Source organism: Ornithorhynchus anatinus, chromosome 1 (assembly GCF_004115215.2).
Source record: "Ornithorhynchus anatinus isolate Pmale09 chromosome 1, mOrnAna1.pri.v4, whole genome shotgun sequence".
NCBI lineage: Eukaryota > Metazoa > Chordata > Mammalia > Monotremata > Ornithorhynchidae > Ornithorhynchus > Ornithorhynchus anatinus.
The window spans coordinates 63,419,500-63,442,605 of NC_041728.1; the positions used below are offsets into that span (position 1 = coordinate 63,419,500).

A 23,106-nucleotide genomic window follows, 5' to 3' on the forward strand; every position below is an offset into this window, starting at 1 on the left:
CTGTATCTACCCCAGTGCTTAGAACAGTGCTTGGCACATAGTAAGTGCTTAATAAATGCCAACATTATCATTATTGTTATTATTCTAAAGAATACTTAAAAGGAAACAGATCTCAATCTACTAAGAAGAGCCCCGATGTTTTCTTTCTAAACCTTACTATTTTTTTATGTGGAAATTAATTTTCAGGTCAGAAAATAACACTAAGTGCAGAGGAAATGGCTGATTTTTATAAAGAATTTTTAAGCAAGAATTTTAAAAAGCATATGAACTATAACAGGTAGGTGTCTGATTTATTTTCTTCTTAGTTCAGGGGAGCCAAATTAATTGTGGAGGGTCACGTGGGATGGGTACGAAAGGTTTTCTACTTCTTGAATGAATTATCGAAAAGTAATGTGGAGATAAGAACGATTTGATGAATTTTGCCAACACTATATAATGTAAGTTTCAAATAGAATTGTGAATTTCAGGTTGTCCTTAATTTGTTTGCTTTACGTGTGGTGGAATCAATGGTCAAGGCAAGAATCTGAAAGACTGGAGACTCCTGAGATCAACTGCCAACTCCTTGGGTTGTTACTTTGGACAGGGTACCTGTAGTACAGACATATAGTAGAATGCCTAGCAGAGGAAAGCGAGGCTTAATAAGCATCAAAAGTATCAGCTCTTAGATTAAATGTGCAAAATATTGCTGCTTTTTTTTTTGGAGGTTGGTTTCTTTCCAAACGACATAACTTCCCAAACCAGTCCTGATCCAATTCTAGGACTGTTTCCTCTCCCGGCTTCCATTTCTCTCAGACTCCCCTCATTTCTTTGTCACCGTTTTCCTTTTTGAAAACATCAAAGCGGGTCGGATTTAGAGGCGGTTTCCAGTTTGCAGGAACAACACGAAGCTCTGCAGTTAGCAATGAAAAAACTTCACGTCATGGAGAATCTCACATCCTTCTCTTCTCTGCCATCTGCTTTCCCCGGAGACCGTGCTTCATTCATTCATTCAATAGTTTTTATGGAATTCTTACTATGTGCAGAGCACTGTACTAAGCGCTTGGAATGTACAATCCGGCAACAGATAGAGACATGATTTCTGTTCACGAGATCCAACAACGCATCCTAAGGGCATTTCAGCATTTATGGCCGTTAGCTGTTCGTGGGCAGGGGACGCGTCTACCAACTCTGTTGGAGTCTACTCTCCCGAGTGTTTAGTTCAGAGCTCTGCGTACAATAAGGGCTCCATCGGTACCATTGATTAGCATTCTGTGTTCACTCCGTACTTACCTGGCTGGAGAATAATTGTCCCTCTCTGGACAATAGCATTTACTGGCATGCTGCCTTCGGAAGACTTGGCTTTTAGGAATCTGGCATTTGGGCGTTCATCTGAGGACTCTCTTCAAGCCTTGCCCAAAGGTGGTTCAGAAACAGCAGGCATGTTGAATTTGCAAGTCTCAGCAGCATTTTGTTAGCATTTGAAAATTAAACAAGAGTATGATGGTGCATCAGCTTTTTCCCCCTCAACCTCTAATATTTGCTCTTCAGATTTACTGATATGCAAGCAAGGAAGAGAGTGATAGGGCTCGGGCCTGGTTGTCAGAAAGACCTGGGTTCCCATGCCGGCTCCCCCACTTGTCTGCCGGGTGATCTTGGGCAAGCCACGTAGCTTCTCTGTGCCTCAGTTCCCTCATCTGTAAAATGGGGATTAAGACACTGAGCCTTATGTGGGACAGGGACTGTGTCCAACCCTATTAGCTTGTATCTACCCCAATGCTTAGTACAGTCCCTGGCACAGAATAAGCGCTTAATGAATGCCACGATTATTATTGTTATTAATATTATCCAAAAAGGAGAAAGAAGTTTCTGAAATTCTGATTGGTTTGGAAAAGGAAGTTGGGGAGACAAGTACAGGCGATGGTGTCGATTCTGTAATATGATGAAATGAAGATTTATAACAGTGCTGTTACTAGGTGGGACTGTTTAGCCTAGTATTCTCTCTCAGCCTCTGGCATCACATGTTTTCTGGAGACTGCAGAATTCATTCCTCCTTGGAAACTGTTAGGGTTTGCACACCTTCATTGGTTGGGAAAGGTCAGTGAACTGAACAAGAGCCAGCTGATCCCCTACACTATTTCAAAAGTATTAAACACATTTTCTAAAGTATTAATAATAATGACTATGGTATTGGTTAGTCACTTACTATGTGTCAAGGACTGTACTAAGTGTTGGGATACAGAGAAGACAATCAGGCCCCGCATGAGGCTGTATCTGTAGGAGGGAGAACTGGTATTGAATCCCCATTTTGCAGATGAGGGAACTGAGGCATGAAGAAGAAGCCCAGTGTTACACAGCCGTGGGTTGGCAGAGCAGAGGTTAGAACCCAGCCTCTCTGATTTCCAGTCCCATGCTTTTTCCTCTAAGCCACACTGCTTTCCATTTTCTCTAAAACGATCATACTTTTAAATGTTAAGGTAATAAAATGGTCCCATCCCTGTTGAATTATTGAGATCATTTTTTCCACCCAAATGTTTAGTTGTTTTTTGGGGGTTTGGGGTTTGTTTTTTTTTTATGGTATTTGTTAAACACCACTTTTTGCCAGTCACTGCACTGAGCGCAGAGGTAGGCACAAACTAACAGTTGGACATAATTCATGTCCCACGCGGGGCTCACAGTATTAATCCCCACTTTGCAGATGAAATAACTGCGACATAGAGAAGTTAAGTTGGCTGGCTCAAGGGCACACAGCAGACGGGGCGGAGCTGGGATTAGAACCCAGGTCCTTTGGTTGTTTAGTTTTAGGAAAGAGTAAATTTGCATTGATAGTTAAAGGAAGCCAGATGGTCAACAAAGAGGGAAGACCTGAGCAGAACCTCAGTGCTGAGTCTCTTGTTAAAATTGCTCGGTGTGTTCATCGTCGGTGACTGTAAGGATGTTGTTCTCTTAGGCAAGTCATTTCTTCTCTTTCCTCTTTTCTTTCTCGGGGGGACGATTCTAGAGACTGGTACAAACGGAATTTTACCATCACCTTCTTCATGGGGAAAGTGGCAGTAGAGAGAATTTGGCGGAGACTTGGACGGAAATGAAGGAAGGTTGGAGGCCCAGAGCACGTCAGTCATCTCCGGGACCAGAACGCAACATCTGAAGCCCGGGCCCCTCTGAGAGCATTAATGGTTGACGGGTTCAGAGCCTGGGCTCTTCTACTCTTCTGAACTCTGTTTGCTGTGAATATCAAACCCTTGAACTTGACAGATAAACCTGACTTTAGAGCTAGACACAGTTTTCCCCACCGGGTAATGCAGAGGCACCCAAACTTGGGCCAGATTTTTTGGTCCAGGAAATCGAGCAGATCACCGGCTTCCCCCTCCCCACTCATTCCAGCCTAGAGGTGTGGTTCCCACAGCTCCCAGGTCTTGGCATCTCAGGCTCCTCAGAGCTCTTTCCTCCTCTCGAGCCACAGCATAGACATTACTGATTGTAACCCCAGTGTTGAACCCCGAGAACCCCTCGCAGCCTTATTCGATAAATAATACATTCGTTCATTCAACAGTCATATTTAGCGAGTGCTTACTGTGTGCAGGCACGGTACTAAGCACTTGAGAGAGTACAATACGACAATAAGCAGGCATTCCTTGCCCACAACAAGCTTTCAGTATAGAGAGGAGACAGACATTAATAGAAATACATTACAGATATGTACATAAATGCTATGGAGGTGGGAGGGGGCATGAATAAAGGGAGCAAGGAGTTAGGGAAGGCCTCTTGGAGGAGTTGTGCCTTCAGTGACACTTTGAAGGGAAGGAGACAATAATTGTCAGATTCGAGGAGGTAGGGCCTTCCAGACCAGTGATGAGATATGGGCGAGGGGTCAGCGGAGAGATGGGATTGAGGCACAGTGAGAACGTTGGCGGTAAAGGAGCGAAGTGTGCAGGCTGGGTTGTAGTAGGAGAATAGCGAGGTCAGGTGGGAGGGGGCATAGTGATTGACTGCTTTGAAGCCAATGATGAGGAGTTTTTGTTTGACGCGGAGGTGGATGGGCAAACCCTAGAGTTTGCTGAGGAGTGGGGAAAAGTGCCGCAAGCTGACTTCGCCCCAGCTGCACAAAAAGTGCATCCGTAGTAATACGGGGCTGATTTTGTAAGTGCCGACAACTCGGAACTTAACCTCATCGGAGCCTTTAAATGGCATACCCTATTTAAAAAAGGAAGCTAGTTAAAGAAAATTGGGTTTGGCATTGATCAACACAGAACCCAGCACTTAGAACGGTGCTTGGCACATAGTAAGCCTTTAACAAATACCACGATTATTATTATAACTCTGTTTTCATCTAACTGTTGGAAAGCAGCGTCCTCCAAAACAGAAGGAGGCTGAAAATACCAAGCCTTGTGGTGCTGTCGCACCACAAAGCTGTTATGGCGCTTGCAGAATGTTCCATTGATGGGGACATAAACCTTCCCTCCATTTGGGTGCCTCAGTCGGGCGTCCTTTGTCTGTTAGAGGAATTTCCAGCCTCTGGCTCTTCTGACAACTCATGTAACCCAGGCAAGGCGGTAATAATAATAGTAATAATTTTATTATTATTATGGTGTGTATTAAGCACTTACTACATACAAGGCACTGTACTAAGCCCTGGGGCAGATACAGACAAATCGGGTTGGACACAGTGCCTGTCCCACATAGTCTCACAGTCTCAATCCCCATTTTACAGATGAGGTAACAGGCACAGAGAAGTGAAGTGACTTGCCCAAGGTCACACAGCAGGTAAGTGGCGGAGCCAGGATTAGAACCCATGAGGTACTGTGAGACATCTTTCTTTAGTGGCCCAGCAGCCTCGGAATTTTCCAGGAAGGGTAAATCTCCCCGTCACTCCAGTTTGGTGAAGAGGGGCATTCAAGGTTCCTCTCTCCACTTTGACCCTGTGCAGGTTATGTGTCTGTAAACCGTTATTTCGTCCTACCCCAAGCGCTTAGTACAGTGCTGTGCACCCAGGAAGCTCTCAATAAACACAGTTGACTGACCCCATCTGTGTTCTGTGCAGTATTGCTCAGAATTTAATATTTGCCTTTTAAAGATTAAGAGGAGCCAGGTGGATGCAAAGAAGGCAGTGAAGTCAGAGGGGAAAAGTTGGTTTAGCGGTTGGGAGTTTTTAAACACTGTAGAAAGGCCGGCACTGCTCTTTTCAAAAGAAAATGAGTCTGTAACCAGTTTTGCAGAGTTACAGAGAAGTGCTGAACTCAATTTACTCCCAAGGAAATGGCCTAATAAATCGCTCAACCCATTTACTCAAGGAACCCATTGGATGAGTTTTCTCCCACCACATAGATGAGGTCAGAAGGAAATATTTAAATTGTAACGGTAACACTATAACCCTGTCATATCTCTTATACTTTTCAGTGCCTTTTGACTCTTCATATTTCATTCTCAATAAGAATTTAAGACCAGGAGAACCTTTCTTTGTAGTTGAAAACACCCTTTTTTGGGTGGAATGAGAGGGGTGAGGAGAGAACTATATTGGATCAATTAATATATTGATATATTATTTCTGCACACAAAATATAAATAATATTTTGGGATATTGTGTTTTATTTGCTTTAGTCTAATAAAACGGATATAAATATGTAAAGTTTATAATCTAATAATTTAGAGCCTGATTATAAATTTTAATTCTTAGGCAGGGAATGTTCTAGCGGATGGGTCTTTGCGTCATTTTGAGAATGCATTCCAATGGGAAAAATGAAGAGTGGCAGTTTTTGTGGATTATCAAAGTTTTTCATGTATTCCTTTTATTAGAGTAAAGCAAATAAAACACAATACCCCCAAATACTTGTTACAAAACACCCATAAGCTTTCCAGGACAATCAGCCAGTGAATGAATGGTATTTCTTGAGCGCTTACTGTGGTACAGAGGCCTGCACTAAGTGCTAGGGAGGGGACATATCAGAGAAGGTAGATACAAACCCCTTCCGTCAGGGAGATTAAAGACTAGTGGGGAGCTCAGGGACCCAAGTGGGTTCCCAAGGGCCTTGTACCGTGCCATGCATTCAGCGGGCACTCGGTAAATGTTAATCATTATCATCAATGGTATTTATTGAGTTTTTACTGTGGTGCAGAGCACTGTCCTAAGCACTTGGGAAAGTACACTGTAACAGAGTCGCTAGGCAAGTTCCCTGCCCACAACGAGTTGATGATGATGATGTTTTGGGTTGGATTCTCTACAGAAAGGACACTCCACAATCTTCACAAGTTGACAAAAGACTTTGAAATTGGGGGAATCCCAACAAAAATAGTGAATATCTTCTTCAAGTGGCCTGGCTGAAACCCAGGGACCCTTTAATCCTTATTTTTTGGATATCCGCCTTTTTAATATGAAGCTTTGAGCTCATTTAGTTTTCTCCTCTCCTAAAAAGAATGATACTTATGCCCTTTGGGATATGAACTTCATGAGAAACCAGACTGAAGTTTACCAATTAGTTGGTTTGAATGATTGTCCATTGATTTGGAGTCACTTGTTTGTAACTGACCCCGAGGATAAAATTTCCACATTCCTATTTCTTACTCTGTCTCTGCTTAACTTTTGGGATTTTCATATTACTGGGATTGAAAGACCTTTCCAGTAGTACTAAGTAATCATAATTTTAATATTCACCATTGATCAGTCTGCCCCTTTTGTGGTAGTGGTCATATCTTGTTTTTGTTTTGAGGTGGGATTTTTTTGTGGTATTTAAGCGCTTACTATGTGCCAGACACTGAACTAAGCATTGGGGTGGACACAAGATAATAGGTAGGACACAGTTCCTGTCCCAAATAGGGACAGTTTTAATCCCCATTTTCAGATGAGAGACCTGAGGCACAGAGAAGTTGAGACTTGCTCAAGGTCACACAGCAGGCAGGTGACGGAGCCCAAATTAGAACCCAGGTCCTCTGACTCCCAGGTCTGGGGTTTTACCAGTAGTCCACGCTCCTCATTGTCTATGTTCCGCCATCAATGGTATTTATTGAGTGCTTACTATGTGCAAAGCACTGTACTAAGCACTTAGGAGAGTGCAGTACAACAGAGTTGGCAGATTCATTCTCTGCCCACATGAGCTTACACTCCAAAGGGGGAGGGAGACATTAATATAAATAAATAATGAATAATGTATCCCAGATCCAAAAAGGCCCTTCGTATCCTCATTGTCATCATCATCAATAGTATATGCGTACTAAGCACCTACTGTGTGCAGAGCACTGTCCTTAGCATCCATTATATGTTGAGCCCTGTATTGAGTATCCACTATGTGCAATCTACTGGGTGTTTGAGGAACATTCTGAAGTAAAAGATACAATTTATGCCCTCAAGGAGTTTAAGAGCTAGTAGAGAGTACTAGGAAATGTAAACTGACAAGTAATAGCCAGTGCTTGAGAATGGATATAATAGACCCAAGTGAATAAATAATCAGTAATACTGATAAGAACATAAGAGTGTTTAAGTCTCTGCGGGGATTAGGTGGAGAGGTGAGGAGATTAGCATTTTTTTAATAAGTGGATTCATAAGTGACCCCAGATGAAATTCTTTTTCTGGATTTATAAACATGAGTAAAAGTTAGTTAAGTTGCAGATTAAGCGGTGATTGAGGTTGGTTTGTAACGACCTCGGTGTCTGAATCCTCATTAAAATGGTTATTTTCTTTAAAAGGTGTCATCTTTCCAGACTCTTGATTTTCTAAAATGCCGCCTCTTTGGATTTCAAAACCTTCCTTTGGTTACAAGTTCAGCTTCTGTTTCCTTTTTGAAATATCCATAGGGTAAATTTTCCAACTGCTCTGTGTCTTATTTTGTGGTAAGTGTTTCTTTTGTCCATTTGGGATTTTCATTTTTAAATTGCTGGGCTATGTGACCAAAGCCAGGCTATTTCATATCTCTAGCTCTCAAACACAATTTTTCACTAAAGGAATATTACAATATTTTGAAATGAGTTTGACTTGTCACTCTTAGGGCTTTGGGAAGACCAAGAGTGTAAGCCAGCATGCGTCACACATCAATTAGCATTCAGGGCAGCATTGCAGATGGATTCAAATCAGCAGGCCCACAGAGTTTCTGTCCCTACATCCAAATAATAATAATGATTGTGATATTTGTCAAGTGCTTACTATGTGCCAAGCAGTGTTCTCAGCACTGGGGTAGTTACAGGGTAATCAAGTTGGACACAGTCCCTATCCCATATGGTCACAGTCTTAATCCCCATTTCACAATGAGGAAACTGAGGCCCAGAGAAGTGAAGCATTTTTCCAAGGTCACCCAGCAGTGACAGAGCTGGAATTAGAACCCAGCTCCTCCAATTCCCAGGTCTAGGCTCTTTCCACTAGGCCACGCTGCTTCTCTGCCGTAGCAATAATACATCTGATGCAAATCAGTGTAAGAAGCCCACTGGAAAGAAATATGGGCTTGTACAGACGGGTAGTATTTACCATTTAAAGGCAATGTCTTCATTTGCCCCTGTCTAATTTCTTTGAGATCAATTCGGTCAGGACATTGCTAATTGATGAGGCAGATTACCACCCAACCCTGCAGATAGTGGCTGTGGGACCTATAGCCAATCAGCCAGTGATATTTATTGAGCACTCACTGTGTGCAGAGCACTGTTCTAAGTGCTTGGGAGAGTACAGTACAGCAGAGAAGATAGGCACAGTTCCTTTCCCCTCAAGGAGCTTCAGACTAGAGAGGAAAGTTCCAGACAAGGCAGCTGTCTCTAGCCCTGGCAGCAGGAGAGGATAGGAAGCCCAGGCTCATCAATCAGTCATGTTTATTGAGTGCTTACTGTGTTGTATGCTGCTATGAGAAACAGTGTGGTTCAGTGGAAAGAGCCCGGGCTTGGGAGTCAGGGGTCGTGGGTTCTAATCCCGACTCCGCCGTTTGTCAGCTGTGTGACTGTGGGCAAGTCACTTCATTTCTCTGTGCCTCAGTTACCTCATCAGTCAAATGGGGATTAAGACTGTGAGCCTCATGTGGGACAACCTGATTACCCTGTATCTCCCCTAGCACTTAGAACAGTGCTCTGCACATAGTAAGCACTTAACAAATACCATTATTATTTGCACATAATAAGCGCTTAACAAATACCATCATCATTATTATTGTTGTTGTGGAGTACAACCGAGTTGGTAGGCCCATGCCCTGTCCACAATGAGCCCACAGTCTAGAGGGGCCTCATTCATGCCCTCAAACCCACATGGTTTTAATAATAATACTAATAATAATAATACTCATTAAACACGTGTCGAGCACTTTTTTAAGCACTGGGGTAGATACCTGTTAGGTTGGTCATGGTCCCTGTCCCATGTGGAGCTCACAATCTCAGTCCCCACTTTACAGATGTTAGGTCCAGAGAGGTGAAATGACTTGCCCAAGATCCCACAGCAGAATAGTGGCAGAGCCGGGATTAGAACCAACGACCTTTCGACTCCCACGCCCGGGCTCTAGCCACTAGGCCATGCTGCTGTCATCTTCTGCCCCCTTTCCCTCTCCCTGGGGCGTTGCCAAGAGCCCCGGGAAAAGCCATAGATCCCAAGGTAAAGAGGCAAATGATTCAGAAGAGTTTCTGCCTGGCTCCTTCAAACTATCGTAACATTCGAGGTCTTTCAGCAGCTCAGATCTCAGAGCTCTTTAAAACTGGGGAAGTGGCCCTTTTCTTTTTTCCCCATGCCCTTCCCATTGAACTTTTCTCTAAAAACATGGCATCTGTTCAGAGGCATTCTCCCTTAAATGGGAGGATTCACAGAATAAACTACAGTGCCCTTTAATCCAGTAGTACCAACTGCAGTGTAATTGCATCAGATCAAAACGTGTTCCACCGAAATAATAATAATAATGATGGCATTTGTTAAGGATTTACTATGTGCAAAGCACTGGTCTAAGCGCCGGGGAGGATAGGTGATCAGGTTGTCCCACCTGGGGCTCACAGTCTTAATCCCCATTTTACAGATGAGGTGACTGAGGCCCAAAGAAGTGAAGTGACTTGCCCAAGGTCACACAGCAGACAAGTGGTGGAGCCAGAATTAGAACCCAGGTCCTTCTGACTCTCAGGTGCAAACTCTATCCACTAGACCATGCTCCTTCTCTGGTTTAATGTGGCCATCTTGAACTTTCATTGAGCCTGGATAAGTACCTTCCATTTAGCCTTTTGTGCAATAATAATAATAATAGTAATAACTGTGGTCTTTAAGTGCTTACTGTGTGCCAGGCACTGTACTAAGCGCTGGGGTGGATACAAGCAAATCAGGTTGGACACATTCCCTGTCCCACGAGGGGCTCCCAATTTCAATCCCCATTTTACAGATAAGGTAACTGAGGTCCAGAGAAGTGAAGTGACTCGACAAGTGGTGGGGCCAGTATTAGAACCCATGACCTTCTGACTCCCAGGACCATGCTCTAAACACTGGCCCGGCTGCTTCTCTATCCGAGGCTGAAGGCCTGGGATCTGCAGTAAATAATTGTTGATAATGATTCCTCTTCTTTTCCTGCAACCCATCTTACTTGGCCATCTCCTTGAAACCAGATTCCATGGAAAGAATAATCTGGATATAATGAAACCCTGTGCACTGGATATTTGTGTTAACTGAGCCTTTTATTTCCTAATCCTTTTATCGTCTCAGAAGGTTTGTAATGTGGGAAATAACATCTTTTGGATAATGCTTCTAAAATTGCTAGTAATTTACGTGGTTTGTGATCTGGTGGGTCTTCCGGGGTCTTTGTGTTTCCTGTTATTCACGAAACCCCTCTGTTTAGATTTCAGTCCATTCATTCATTCATTCATATTTATCGAGCATGTACTGTGTGCAGAGCGCTGTGCTAAGCGCTTGGGGGAGTACAATGCAACAAGAAACAGACACATTTCCTGCCCGCAATAAGCTTGCGGTCTAGAGATGGGAGAAAGACATTAATATAAATTACAGATACGTACATAAGTGCAATGGGGCTGGGAGGAGGGATGAATAAAAGAGGCAAGTCAGGGCGATGCAGAAGAGGGTGGAAGATGAGGAAAGGGAGGCTTAGGGAAGGCTTCTTGGAGGAGATGGGCCTTCGATAAGGCTTTGAAGGAGGGCAGAGGGATTGTCAGTTGAACAGACCAGGTAGAGGAAGTGTTGAAGGGAAATGAAGAGAAATGGGTTCTTTTGAGCAGCTTATTGGAAGGTCTCGTCTTTTATGATTTGTGAAAAAAATCAATCAATGGTATTTATTGAACACTTACTATACTAAGCGCTTGGGAGAGTAAATATAACAGAGTTGGTAGACGTGTCCCCTGCTCACAAAAAGTCCACAGTCTAGATGTTTGGAGACCTCAGTCTGAAGGACAGCTGCCATAAAAAGCCATTAATATTGCCTAAAAAGCCATTAATAAAACATGTAGTCTGGGTTGATGGTCTCATTTCACTTTGCACAGTTCCCATCCTAGCCTTTGGTTTTTCGAATAGAAAAGCTCAGAAAGGATAGGTTGAGGGGGAACTCTGGAGAAAACACTTATCCTAATAATAATGACTGTGATATATGTTAAGCACTTTCTGTGTGCCAGGCACTGCACTAAACCCTGGGGTGGATACAAGCAAAGCAGGTTGGACACAGGCCCTGTCACACATGGGGCTCCTAGTCTCAATCCCCATTTTACAGCTGAGGTAACTGAGGCCCAGAGAAGTGAAGTGACTTGCCCAGGTCACAAGCAGATACGTGGCAGAGCTGGGATTAGAACCCATGACCTGACTCCCAGGCCCATGCGCTATTATGCCATGCTGCTTCCTTATTGATTTTTTAAAATGCTGTGTTTTTTTCTCCAGCAGGAGGGAGCCGACTTCCACCACTGAGTATTAATATATAGGCGATGTTATACATGTGCGTGAATAAAGCATATCGGTATACACGTTGAATATTATTATAGATTTTACTCATGGTTGTGTTAGAAAAGACCAACCCTTCCGCACCATGCACTCTTTTAGATCATCCTTTGTCAGGCAGCCCTCTAGAGAAGCAGCATGGCTTAGTGGCAAGAGCACGGGCTTGGGAGTCAGAGGACCTGGGTTCTAATCCCACCTCCCCCCCCCTTGTCTGCTCTGTGACCTTGGGCAAGTCACTTAGCTTCTCTGTACCTCAGTTACCTCATCTGGAAAATGGGGATTAAGACTGAGCCCTATGTGGGGCAACCTGATAACCTTGTATCTACCCCAGTGCTCAGAACAGTGCTTGACACATAGTAAGCGCTTAACAAATGCCATCATCATTATTATTATTATCACAATGCTATCGATTTTTGCCTTTTGCTATCTTGACCTTGATCCCTTTGCACATGAAGGAACTATCCTCCTCCCGACTGTTGCATAACAGGCTGATGCCTCCCAACGCCCACTCTTATCTTCAGAAGCTGTGCTTTCCCGAGTTTATTCTTCCCCTCAAATCTTCTAGTCCATTTCACTGATTTTTGCTGCAACATTGATTTCCGGAACATCTGAACACTCATACATGCTCACATGATCTATGTTGTTGGTGAGCCAACTTCTGCTTGCTTCCTGTCTAAAATTCGTTGTGGGCAGGGAAATTCTCTGTTTATTCGTTCATAATAATAATAATAGTGTTGGTATTTGTTAAGCGCTTACTATGTGCAGAGCACTGTTCTAAGCGCTGGGGGAGATACAGGGTAATCAGCCTGTCCGACGTGAGGCTCACAGTCTTAATCACCATTTTACAGATGAGGTAACTGAGGCACAGAGAAGTGAAGTGATTTGCCCACAGTCACACAGCTGACAAGTAGCAGAGGCGGGATTCGAACCCATGACCTCTGACTCTGAAGCCCGGGCTCTTTCCACTGAGCCACACTGCTTCATCCGTTCAATCGTATTTACTGAGTGCTTACTCTGTGCAGAGCACTCTACCAAGCGCTTGGGAAAGTACAATACAACAATAAACAGTGATATTACCTGCCCGCTATGAGCTCACAGTCTAGAGGGTATTGTAATATTGTGCTCTCCCAAGCACTTAGTAATAATAATAATGGTGGTATTTGTTTAGCGCTTATTATGTGCCAAGCACTGTTCATTCATTCATTCAATAGTATTTATTGAGCACTTACTATGTGCAGAGCACTGTACTAAGCGCTTGGAATGTACAATTCGGCAACAGAGACAATCCCTGCCCAACAACGGGCTCACACTTGTCTGCTGTGGCACCTTGGGCATGTTGTTTAACTTCTCTGTGCTTCAGATATCTCCTTTGTAAAATGGGGATTAAGACCGTGAACCCCATGTGAAACGTGCACTGTACCCAACCTAATTAGCATCTATCTACCCCAGCGCTTAGTACAGTCCCTGGCATATGGTAAGCACTTAACAAATACCCTAAAAAAAGAGATAACTGCATGCTTAAACTAAGCCGTGTGTCTCCATTATATTTATTAAGGGCAGCCGAGAACACTGGCAAAACCATCTTTCTATTTAGGTCACCGTGACAACCAACCCTAGAGAGCTGAACTCAAAGTGCTAGGAGAAGCAGCATGGCAAAGCGGGTAGAGCCCGGGCCTGGGAGTCAGAAGGTCATGGGTTCTAATCCCGGCTCCTCCACTTGTCTGCTGGGTGACCTTGGGCAAGTCGCTTCACTTCTCTGGGCCTCAGGTGCCTCATCTATAAAATGGGGATTAAGACTGTTAATCCCACGTGGGACGTGGACTGTGTCCAACATGAGTAGGTTGTATCTACCCCAGCGCTTAATACAGAGCCTGGCACATAGTAAGTGTTCAACAAATACCATTTAAAAGAAAAAAAGAACTTGGGAAAGTACAGTCGAAGTTACATATTCATTTCCTGCTCAGTCATAGTTTATTCTGTAATGGAGGAGACAGACCTACAAAACGATTACAGATAGAGGAAGCAATAGGAAGAACAAATAGATTCATGATAACTGTGGTGTTCCTTAAGCGCTTACTATGTGCCAGGCACTGTACTAAGCACTGGGGTGGATACAAGAAAATTGGGTCGGTCAAAGTCCCTGTCCCCTGTGGGGCTCACAGTCTCAATCCTCATTTTACAGATGAGGTAACTGAGGCCCAGAGAAGTGAAGTGACTTATCCAAGGTCGCACAGCAGACAAGTGCCAGAGCCGGGATTAGAACCTATAGACCTTCTGATTCCCAAGCCCGTGATCTATCCACTAGGCCATGCTGGTGGTGGCAAGGGACCGGGCACACAAGGTGACCAGTACTCCCAAGCAGCAAATGCCTATCAGGTTGCCTACCACCCCAGCCTCTGGTAAAACAAACAAACCAAAAAAAAAAAATAAACAAAACCCCCCACAAAAGAAGCACTAAATGCAGAGGAATTGATTGATTTCTCCAAGGATTTCTCAACAGAATTTTTTAAAAGCATATGTACTCTCGCAGGTAGGTAGATACCATATCTTTCATTCTAAATAATTCAAGTGATCCCAACAAATTGTGGAGAACGGCGTGCAATGGGTACAAAATGTTTTCTGTGCCTGAATTATTGAAGAGCGATCTGTTTAGGAGAAGAATGACTTTGTGATTTTGCTGCCATAATGCTGGGAGTATGATGGATTTCACTCTCTCTGCTCTCGGTGAGTACCTGCTCCCCAATCACCCCGATGACTTCCTTTTCTAAATCTAATGGACTCCATTCCATCCTGATCCTCTTGGCTTTTGGTTTGACCACTCCCTCCTTCTAGAAATTCCTTCCAGTCTTGTTTTATTGACAAAGCTGTCCGCTGGTTCACATCCTATCTCTCCGGCTCATTCATTCATTCATTCAATCATATTTATTGAGCGCTTACTATATGCAGAGCACTGTACTAAGTGCTTGGAATGGACAATTCGGCAACAGATAGAGACAATCCCTGCCCTTATGATTATGATTATCATAATCAACGATGGGCTCACAGTCTAATCGGTTGCTTTTTCTCCGTCTCCTTTGCTGTTTCCTTGGCCTCCTCTCACCGTGCAAGTGTGGATGTCCCACAGGGCTATTCTGAGCTCTCTACATTCTCACCCTACATTTATCAAGCCCTTAGGGCAGTGCCCTGCACACAGTAAGGGCTCAATAAATACAATTGAATGAATTCCTCTCATGGAGCTCACTGCTCAGCTGGTTTCAGCTCCCATCTCTAGTTGAACTCTCCTCAATCTCCCTCACCAGTCCCGTCTTCTTCCCTGCCTTACAATCTCTCATTTCCTCTTGTCTCCTAGTTTTTTGTTTTTGTTTTTTCGAAGTGTTTGTTAAGTGCTGGGGTAAATACAAGCTAATCAGACTGAGGGAGGGGCGAATAAAGGGAACAAATCCAAGTGTGAGGAAAGCACAGAAGGGAGTGGGAGAAGAGGAACCCTTCCCCACAGCACTTGTGTATATTTGTGCGTATTTATTACTCTATTTTATTAATGATGTGTATATATCTATAATTTGATTTATCTATTTTGAGAGTAGTGATGCCTGTGCCTGTATACTTGCTTTGTTTTGTTGTCTGTCTCCCCCTTCTAGACTGTGAGCCCGCTGTTGGGCAGGGATAATAATGTTGGTATTTGTTAAGCGCTTACTATGTGCAGAGCACTGTTCTAAGCACTGGGATAGATACAGGGTAATCAGGTTGTCCCACGTGAGGCTCACGGTCTTAATCCCCATTTTCCAGATGAGGGAACTGAGGCACAGAGAAGTTAAGTGACTTGCCCACAGTCACACAGCTGACAAGTGGCAGAGCCAGGAGGGATTATCTCTATCTGTTGCCAAATTGTACTTTCCAGGCACTTAGTGCAGTGCTCTGCACACACTAAGCGCTCAATAAATATGATTGAATGAATGAATGAATAAAATGAAATAAGGCCTTCGTCAGGGAAGGCCTCTTGGAGGAGGAGTGGCTTCAGTAAGGTTTTGAAGGAAGGCGAGATTACTCATCTGTTGGATATGAAGAAGGAGGTCATTCCAGGCCAGAGTTATACACAGTCCGGGTTCCACGTGGGACTCACATCTTAATCCCTATTGTACAGACGAAGTAACTGAGGCACAGAGAAGTGAAGTGATTTATCCAAGGTCACGCAGCAGACAAGTGATAGAGTCGGGATTAGAACCCAGGTCTTCTGACTCCCAGGCTCAGGCTCTTTCACTAGACCAAGGGGTGTGCTCCCGGACCCTGAAACTCGATATACCCAAACAGGACTCCTTATTTCCCCTCGTACACTTTCTCCTCTGGACTTTCCTTTTATCGTCGACACACCCACAACCCTCTCTGTCCCCGGCACAGAAGCCTTTGGGATCCCACCAGCTCTCTTCCTAACCCACTCGCCTGCATCAATCAATCGTATTTATTGAGCGCCTACTTGGTTCCGAGCACCGTAGTGAGTGCTAGGGAGAGCACAATATAACCGAGTTGGTAGACACGTTTCCTGCCCACGACGAATTTACAGTCTAGAGGGATGTGGCTTGTATTATAATAATAATAATGATAATGGTTTTGGAGAAATGCTCACTCTGTGCCATGCACTACACTGAGCGTCAGGATAGCTACGATATCATCAAGTCCCATTTGGGGCTCACAGTCTAAGTCTCCCGCTATTGTTCCATCACCTGTCACATTAATGGAGAGCAGGCTTCCCTAAAGCTCTTAAACTCGGAGCGCTTAGCATTCCCAAGCCTCCGGGAAACCTCGCTGATCTGCAAATCCCACAATAAATTCACAGATCTCCCAGTCCAGATTTCCCAAGAAAACTCTCTAAGCATGGTTTCCTGAACAGATGTTTCTTCCTGTCTGTGGCCAATGGCACTCAGATTCAGCCGGCCTAGTGGAAAGAGCACAGGCCTGGGAGGCAGAGGGTGTGGGTTCTAATCCTGACTCTGCCACTTGTCAGCTGGGTGACTTTGGGCGAGTCCCGTAACTTCTCTGTGCCTTAGTTACCTCATCTGTAAATTGGGGATTAAGATTGTGTGTCCCTTGTGGGACAGGGACCTGATTACTTTGTATCTACTCCAGTGCTTACAACTTTGTTTGAAACAGTAAACACTTATCAGATGCCACAATTATCATTATCAGTATTATTATTATTAAATTGCAAGCTGGAGAAAGAGGTCTTACAAACTGAGAAGGGCTGGGATGTTGGGTGGGTGAGGCAGAAGTCTCTGCCAGCTCCCTCACCTCCCTCACTGAGCCTTTTTCCAGGACGGGGAAGGAAATGGACCCCTGGTCCTAGCCTGCACCACTCTGGATCAATCAGTCCATGGCATTTATTGAGAACTAAATGTGTGCAGAGCACTGTGCTGAGTGCTTGGGAGAGTACAATAGAGAAGCAGCATGGTGTAGTGGATAGAGAACGGGTCTGGGAGTCAAAAAGTCATGGGTTCTAATCCCAGCTCTGCCATTTGTCTGCTGTGTGATCTTGGGCAAGTGGCTTCACTTCTCTGGACCTCAATTCCCTCATCTGTGAAATGGGGATTGACACTGTGAGCCCCACATGGGACAGGGACTGTGTCCAACTCGATTTAAGCGCTTAATACAGTGCTTTATACACAGTCAGCACTCAGTAAATACGACTGAATTTCATTCAGTCGTATTTATTGAGCACTTATTGTGTGCAGAGCACTGTACTAAGCGCTTATGATTTGCTTGTATCCACTCCAGCACTTAGTACAGTGCCTGGCACATAGTAAGTGCTTAACAATTACTATTATTTTTATTATTTTTATAAAAGAGTTGTCAGATATGATCTCTGCCCGAAGGGAGTATACAGTGTAGTTGGGAAGGCAGATGTTAAAATCAGTTACAGTTAGGGGAAGTGTTTGTGCTTGGATTTTTGCAGGAGATCAGCAGAAATCTGGCGATGCGGCATGTTTCAGCATTAATATTGGCTCTAATTTCACTTGTTAGTCTTTGGCAGTCAGCTCTCTCTTTCCCTCCAACGAATTCCAATATTAAAATTCATCTTTAATTTTCCTTAAAATATTTTTTCTAATAATAATCATTCTTATTATAGCATCTGTGAAGACACGATGCGGCAAGCACTGTTCTAACTGCTGGGGGGTAGGTACAGCTTACTCAGATCGGACATAATCCCTGTCCCACAGAGGGATCCCACTCTAAGTAGGAGGGAGAACAGGTATTGATTCCCCATTTCACAGGTGAGGAAACTGAGGTCCGGGGGTATGAAGTGACTTGCCCAGGGTCACACAGGAATAGAGTTCAGGTCCTCTGGCTCCCAGGCCCGTGCTTCCGCTCTGCGTAGGTTTACCTGCCATAAAAACCTGAGACTGAACGGCACCCCTTTAAGTCTCGCCAATGGTCCGCCTAGCCCGGGACTCTGTCTCCCATACAAGCACCTGGACACATGTGCTGGTTACGCTCCTGGCCAGCCACCGTTACGGCTATTCGAAGCCCTCCTAAAACCCCCACCTCCTCCAGGAAGCCTTCCCCAGTTTATCCCCATACGTTGTATCGACCTCACCACCACCCATAGCACTTAAGAATTTATCCCCACCCTTGGCACTTGCGTTGTCGTTGTCTTATGCCGTCGAATCGTGTTCGACCCATAGCGGCGCCGTGGACATATCTCTCCCAGATCGTCCCATTTCCATCTGCAGTCATACTGGTAGCAGATCCATAGAATTTTCTTGGTAAAAATATGAAAGTGGTTTCCACTGCCTCCTTCCGTGCAGTAAACGAGTCTCTGCCCAGCACTTTTGTACATATGTATATTTAATTGTACGTTCATTTAACCGGAGTATTCTGAAATTTGATCCTGGTGGACTCATTCTACTTCCATATCTGATGCTTGCTCTTCTTATTGCTTCCTCTATTTGTAATCATTTTGTAGGTCTGTCTCCTTCATTAGAGAATAAGCTATTAGTGAGCAGGAAATGAATATTTAGCTTCTTGTACTTTCCCAAGTTCTTTTTTTTTTTTTTAAATGGTATTTGAGGCGGGCTAATCAGGTTGAACAGAGTTGGTGACCCACATGGGGCTCACAGTCTTAATCCCCATTTTACAGATGAGGTCGCTGAGGCCCAGAGAAGGGAAGTGACTTGCCCAAGGTCACACAGCAGGCACGTGGTGGAGCCGGTATTTAGATTCAGCATTAGGAAAAAACCTACTGACTGTTAGGACTGAGAGGCACTGGAGTGAGTGGCTGAAGTAGGCGGCAATCATTCCGGAAAAGCGGGAGTCCTCTTGGCAAAAGGGGAAGACCAAATGACTTCTCCCCCTGTATACTGTAAGCTCATTGTGGGCAGGTATTGTTCTGTTATATTGTTAGAGTGTACTCTCCCAAGTGCTTAGTACAGTGCTCTGCACATAGTGTAAATGCTCAATAAATATGACTTACTGATTAATAGCAACAGAGATAGTAGGAGAAGTAATACCTGCGCTTTCCCGACTGCTTTCCGAGTGACACAGTTGGTGCTAAGAGAAGCAGCGTGGCCTAGTGGATAGAGCCTGGGTCTGAGAGTCAGAAGGACCTGGGTTCTAATTCTGGCTCCCCCACTTGTCTGCTATATGACCTTAGGCAAGTCACTTCACTTGTCTGTGCCTCAGTTGTCTCATCTGTACAATAGGGATGAAGACCGTTAATCCCAAGAGGAATGTGGACTGTGTCCAACCTGAGTAGCTTGTATCTACCCCACTACTCAAATCCGACAGACAATTCCTCTCCCCTTCTTCAAAGCCTTATGGAAGGCCCATCTCCTCCAAGAGGCCTTCCCAGACTAAGCCCCACTTTTCCTCATCTCCCACTCCCTTCCGCATCGCCCTGTCTCGCTCCCTTTGCTCTTTCCCCGCACCAGCCCCAAGCACTTATCTACATATCTATGATTTTATTTATTTGTATTGATGTCTGCCTCCCTCCCTCTAGGCTGTAAGCTTACTGTGGGCAGGGGATGTCAATGTTTATCGTTGTACTTTCCCAAGTGGGCTTAGTATAATGTTCTGCACCAGTAAGCGCTCAATAAATGAATGAATGAATCTATCCCCAAACTTAGAACAGGGCTTGACACATAGTAAGCGCTTAAGAAATACCATTATTATTATTAGTCCTGCTATGGGTAAGACTGGTACCTCCTTCCCCAGAAATGGCTGCAGTTTTAATTCAATAGTATTTATTGAGCGCTTACTATGTGCAGAGCACTGTACTTAGCACTTGGAATATACAATTCGGCAACAGATAGAGACAATCCCTGCCCAAAGACGGGCTGTTCCCCTGCTCCATCTGAGAAAGAGATGGAGGAGCAGAAAGTGGCTTTTCCAATCCCCATAATGTACTACTTTGCTGCAAAAGTGGCATTTTTAACATTTTAAGTTTGAGGGCAAAAACAGGGTGGGGTTTTAGTCGGGGGGAAATGAGGATTAGGAGGAAAGAGGGTTCAAAGAGCTAATGGACTAGTGCACTTTCATTTTGGGTCTTACCAGACCTGAGTGAAAACTCAAATTTTACTGTTGGTATTTGTTAAGCGCTTACTATGTGCAGAGCACTGTACTAAGCGCTGGGGTAGATCCAGGGTAATCAGGTTGTCCCACATGAGGCTCACACTCTTAATCCCCATTTTACAAATGAGGTAACTGAGGCCCAGAGAAGTGAAGTGACTTGCCCACAGTCACACAGCTGACAAGTGGCAGAGCTGGGATTCGAACCCATGACCTCTGACTCCCAAGCCCGTGCTCTTTCCACCGAGCCACACTGCTTCTCTGTCAAGAGCCCTGGAATCGGGGAGGCTGGAAGTCTTGTATTGTTTTTATAAGGTATTTGTTAAGCACTTACTCTATCTGTGTCAAACAGTGATCTGAGTGCTGAAATAATAATCATCATAATTATGGTATTTGTTAAATGCTTTCCATGTGTGAGGCACTGTATTAAGGGTTGGGGTGGATAAAAGGAAATTGGGTTGGACACAGTCCCTGTCCCACATGGGGCTCACAGTCTAAGTACAAGTTAATTTGGTCAGCCACCATCCCCGTCCTGCACGGGGCTCACAGTCTAAGTAGGAGGGAAAACAGGTATAATAATAATAATAATAATGTTGGTATTTGTTAAGCGCTTACTATGTGCCGAGCACTGTTCTAAGCGCTGGGGTAGACATAGGGGAATCAGGTTGTCCCACGTGGGGCTCACAGTCTTAATCCCCATTTTACAGATGAGGGAACTGAGGCACGGAGAAGTTGAGTGACTTGCCCACAGTCACACAGCCGACAAGTGGCAGAGCTGGGATTCGAACTCATGAGCCCTGACTCCAAAGCCCGTGCTCTTTCCACTGAGCCACGCTGCTTCTCCATCTATCTATCTATCTGATCTATTAGATCAGGTATCTAATCCCCATTTTACAGTTGAAGGAACTGAGGCACAGAGAAGTTAAGCGACTTGCTCCCCACACAGCAAGCAACTGGCAGAGCCTGGATTAGAATCCAGGTCCTCTGACTCTCAAACCCGTGCTCTTTCCACTAGGCCAAACTGCTTCTCGCTCGGCCGTGCTGCTTCTCAGTTTGGGTAAAATCAGTTCAGGCGAAATCTGCCACGTGAAGACCAGACATCCTGCTGGTTTTCTTTTTACACTGTAATCTTCTTGGGTTAGTTATCGTGGCAAGCAGGAAAATGAAATGACTTTATCGGCCACAGAGTTATTTCCTGTCCTAACAGAATCTCTGCCCAGCGCTGCTTTGCTTTGTTTCGTTTCCCTGCAGTGACTCAGCACCAGGAAGGGTTTCTGTTTCCTCCTGCTTCGCTTCGGCGCAACATCGATCCTGTAGATGGTGTCAGGTTTTCTGCGGGGTTTGTTTTACAACAGAAAAGGACAGCCGTGGATCCCTCCCTCAATAGGAGCCAGCTAGAGGACTGAGTCATTTTAAGAGATATTCAGCTTAACCCTCCCGCTCTTCTTACCTAGGATAGAGTACGGAGAACTGCACTATTTCTAGACAGCAGTAATGAATGATTCATTCATTCAATCATATGTTTTAAGTGCATACTATGTGCAGAACATTGTACCAAATGCTTGAGAAAGTACAATACAACCATAAAAAGTGACAGTCCCTACCCACAATGAACTCACAGTCCAGAGTGGGGGAGACACACAGCAGTACAAATAAATAAGATTACAGATATATACTTAAGAGCTGTGGGGCTGGGAGGGAGGGGAAGAGCAAAGGGAATAAGTCGGTGTGACGCAGAAGGGAGGAGGAGGTGAAGAAAAGTGGGGCTTAGTCTGGGAAGAGGGGAGAAGAATTGTCTGGGGGATTTGGGAAGGGAGAGCGTTCCAGGCCAGAGGCAGGACGTGGGCCAGGGCTTGGCGACGAGACAGGCGAGAAGGAGGCACAGTGAGAAGGTTAGCGGCACCAGAGGAGCGGGGTGTGCAGGCTGGGTTGTAGAAGGAGAGAAGCGAGGTGAGGTAGAAGGGGGGCAAGGGGATGGAACCAATGGTGGGGAGGTTTTGTTTGATACGGAGGTGGATGGGCAACCACTGGAGATTAAAGCATGATCCCTCTTCTCCCCACCTCTCTCAACTCAGCCAGAAGGCTTCAAGAGCCTCTTGGATGCTCAAAGCCAGTGACAGCAACTTTTGAATCAGTTCACCAGTCTGAAACCAGGTGTAAAGTGCCCAGAAAATAAAACGACCGTCCTGCCTCTCCTCTCTTTCTCTCCACTTTTCTGACAACGCTGCACTTTGTCAGTAGTGATGTAAGGAGGGAATCCAGACCTGGAACTAACACTATCCTCCTTTCAACAGCACCATTCTGGGAAAGGGAGGATCTCGTTAACCTTAGGACAATATACAGTTTAATGTCGTCATCATCACCAGTATTAATTGCGCGCCTACTCTGGGCTGAGCAATAGATGTCTACACTGGGCAGAGCATCGTCCTTTAGAGAAAACAGAGAAGCATCCTGGCCTGGTGGAAAGAACAAAGGCCTGGGAGCCAAAGGACCCGGATTCTAATCCCAGCTCGGTCACTTGTCTGCTGTGTGACCATGGGCAAGTTACTTCACTCCTCTGTAAAATGGAGATTAAATCCTCCTCCCTCTGACGTAGACTGTGAGCTCTGGGTGGGGCAGGGACTGTGTCCAACCTGATTATCTTGTATCTACCCTAGCACTTGGTACTGTGCTTGTACATGTAGTAAGCGCTTAACAAAAATCATAAA

The 23,106-nt window shown here is 44.7% G+C and overlaps 1 protein-coding gene across 3 annotated transcripts in view; it reads left to right on the forward strand.

The window, feature by feature from the left end:
• The window catches only part of LOC100076973 (cytochrome c oxidase assembly factor 8), a 57,564-nt gene that overhangs the window by 15,739 nt on the left and 18,719 nt on the right, over positions 1 to 23,106 (forward strand). For 2 of the 3 annotated variants that reach the window (XR_003759832.1, XM_029065849.2), the window contains exon 4: positions 187 to 277. Coding sequence is in view for 2 of the 3 variants with exons in the window: in XM_029065849.2 (XP_028921682.1) it covers positions 187 to 277 (91 nt within the window). In the remaining variant the exon portion in view is untranslated. Of the gene's footprint in view, positions 1 to 186; positions 278 to 2,977; positions 3,533 to 23,106 lie in introns of those variants that run through there. The other variant, XM_007665151.4, reaches the window with a different exon arrangement.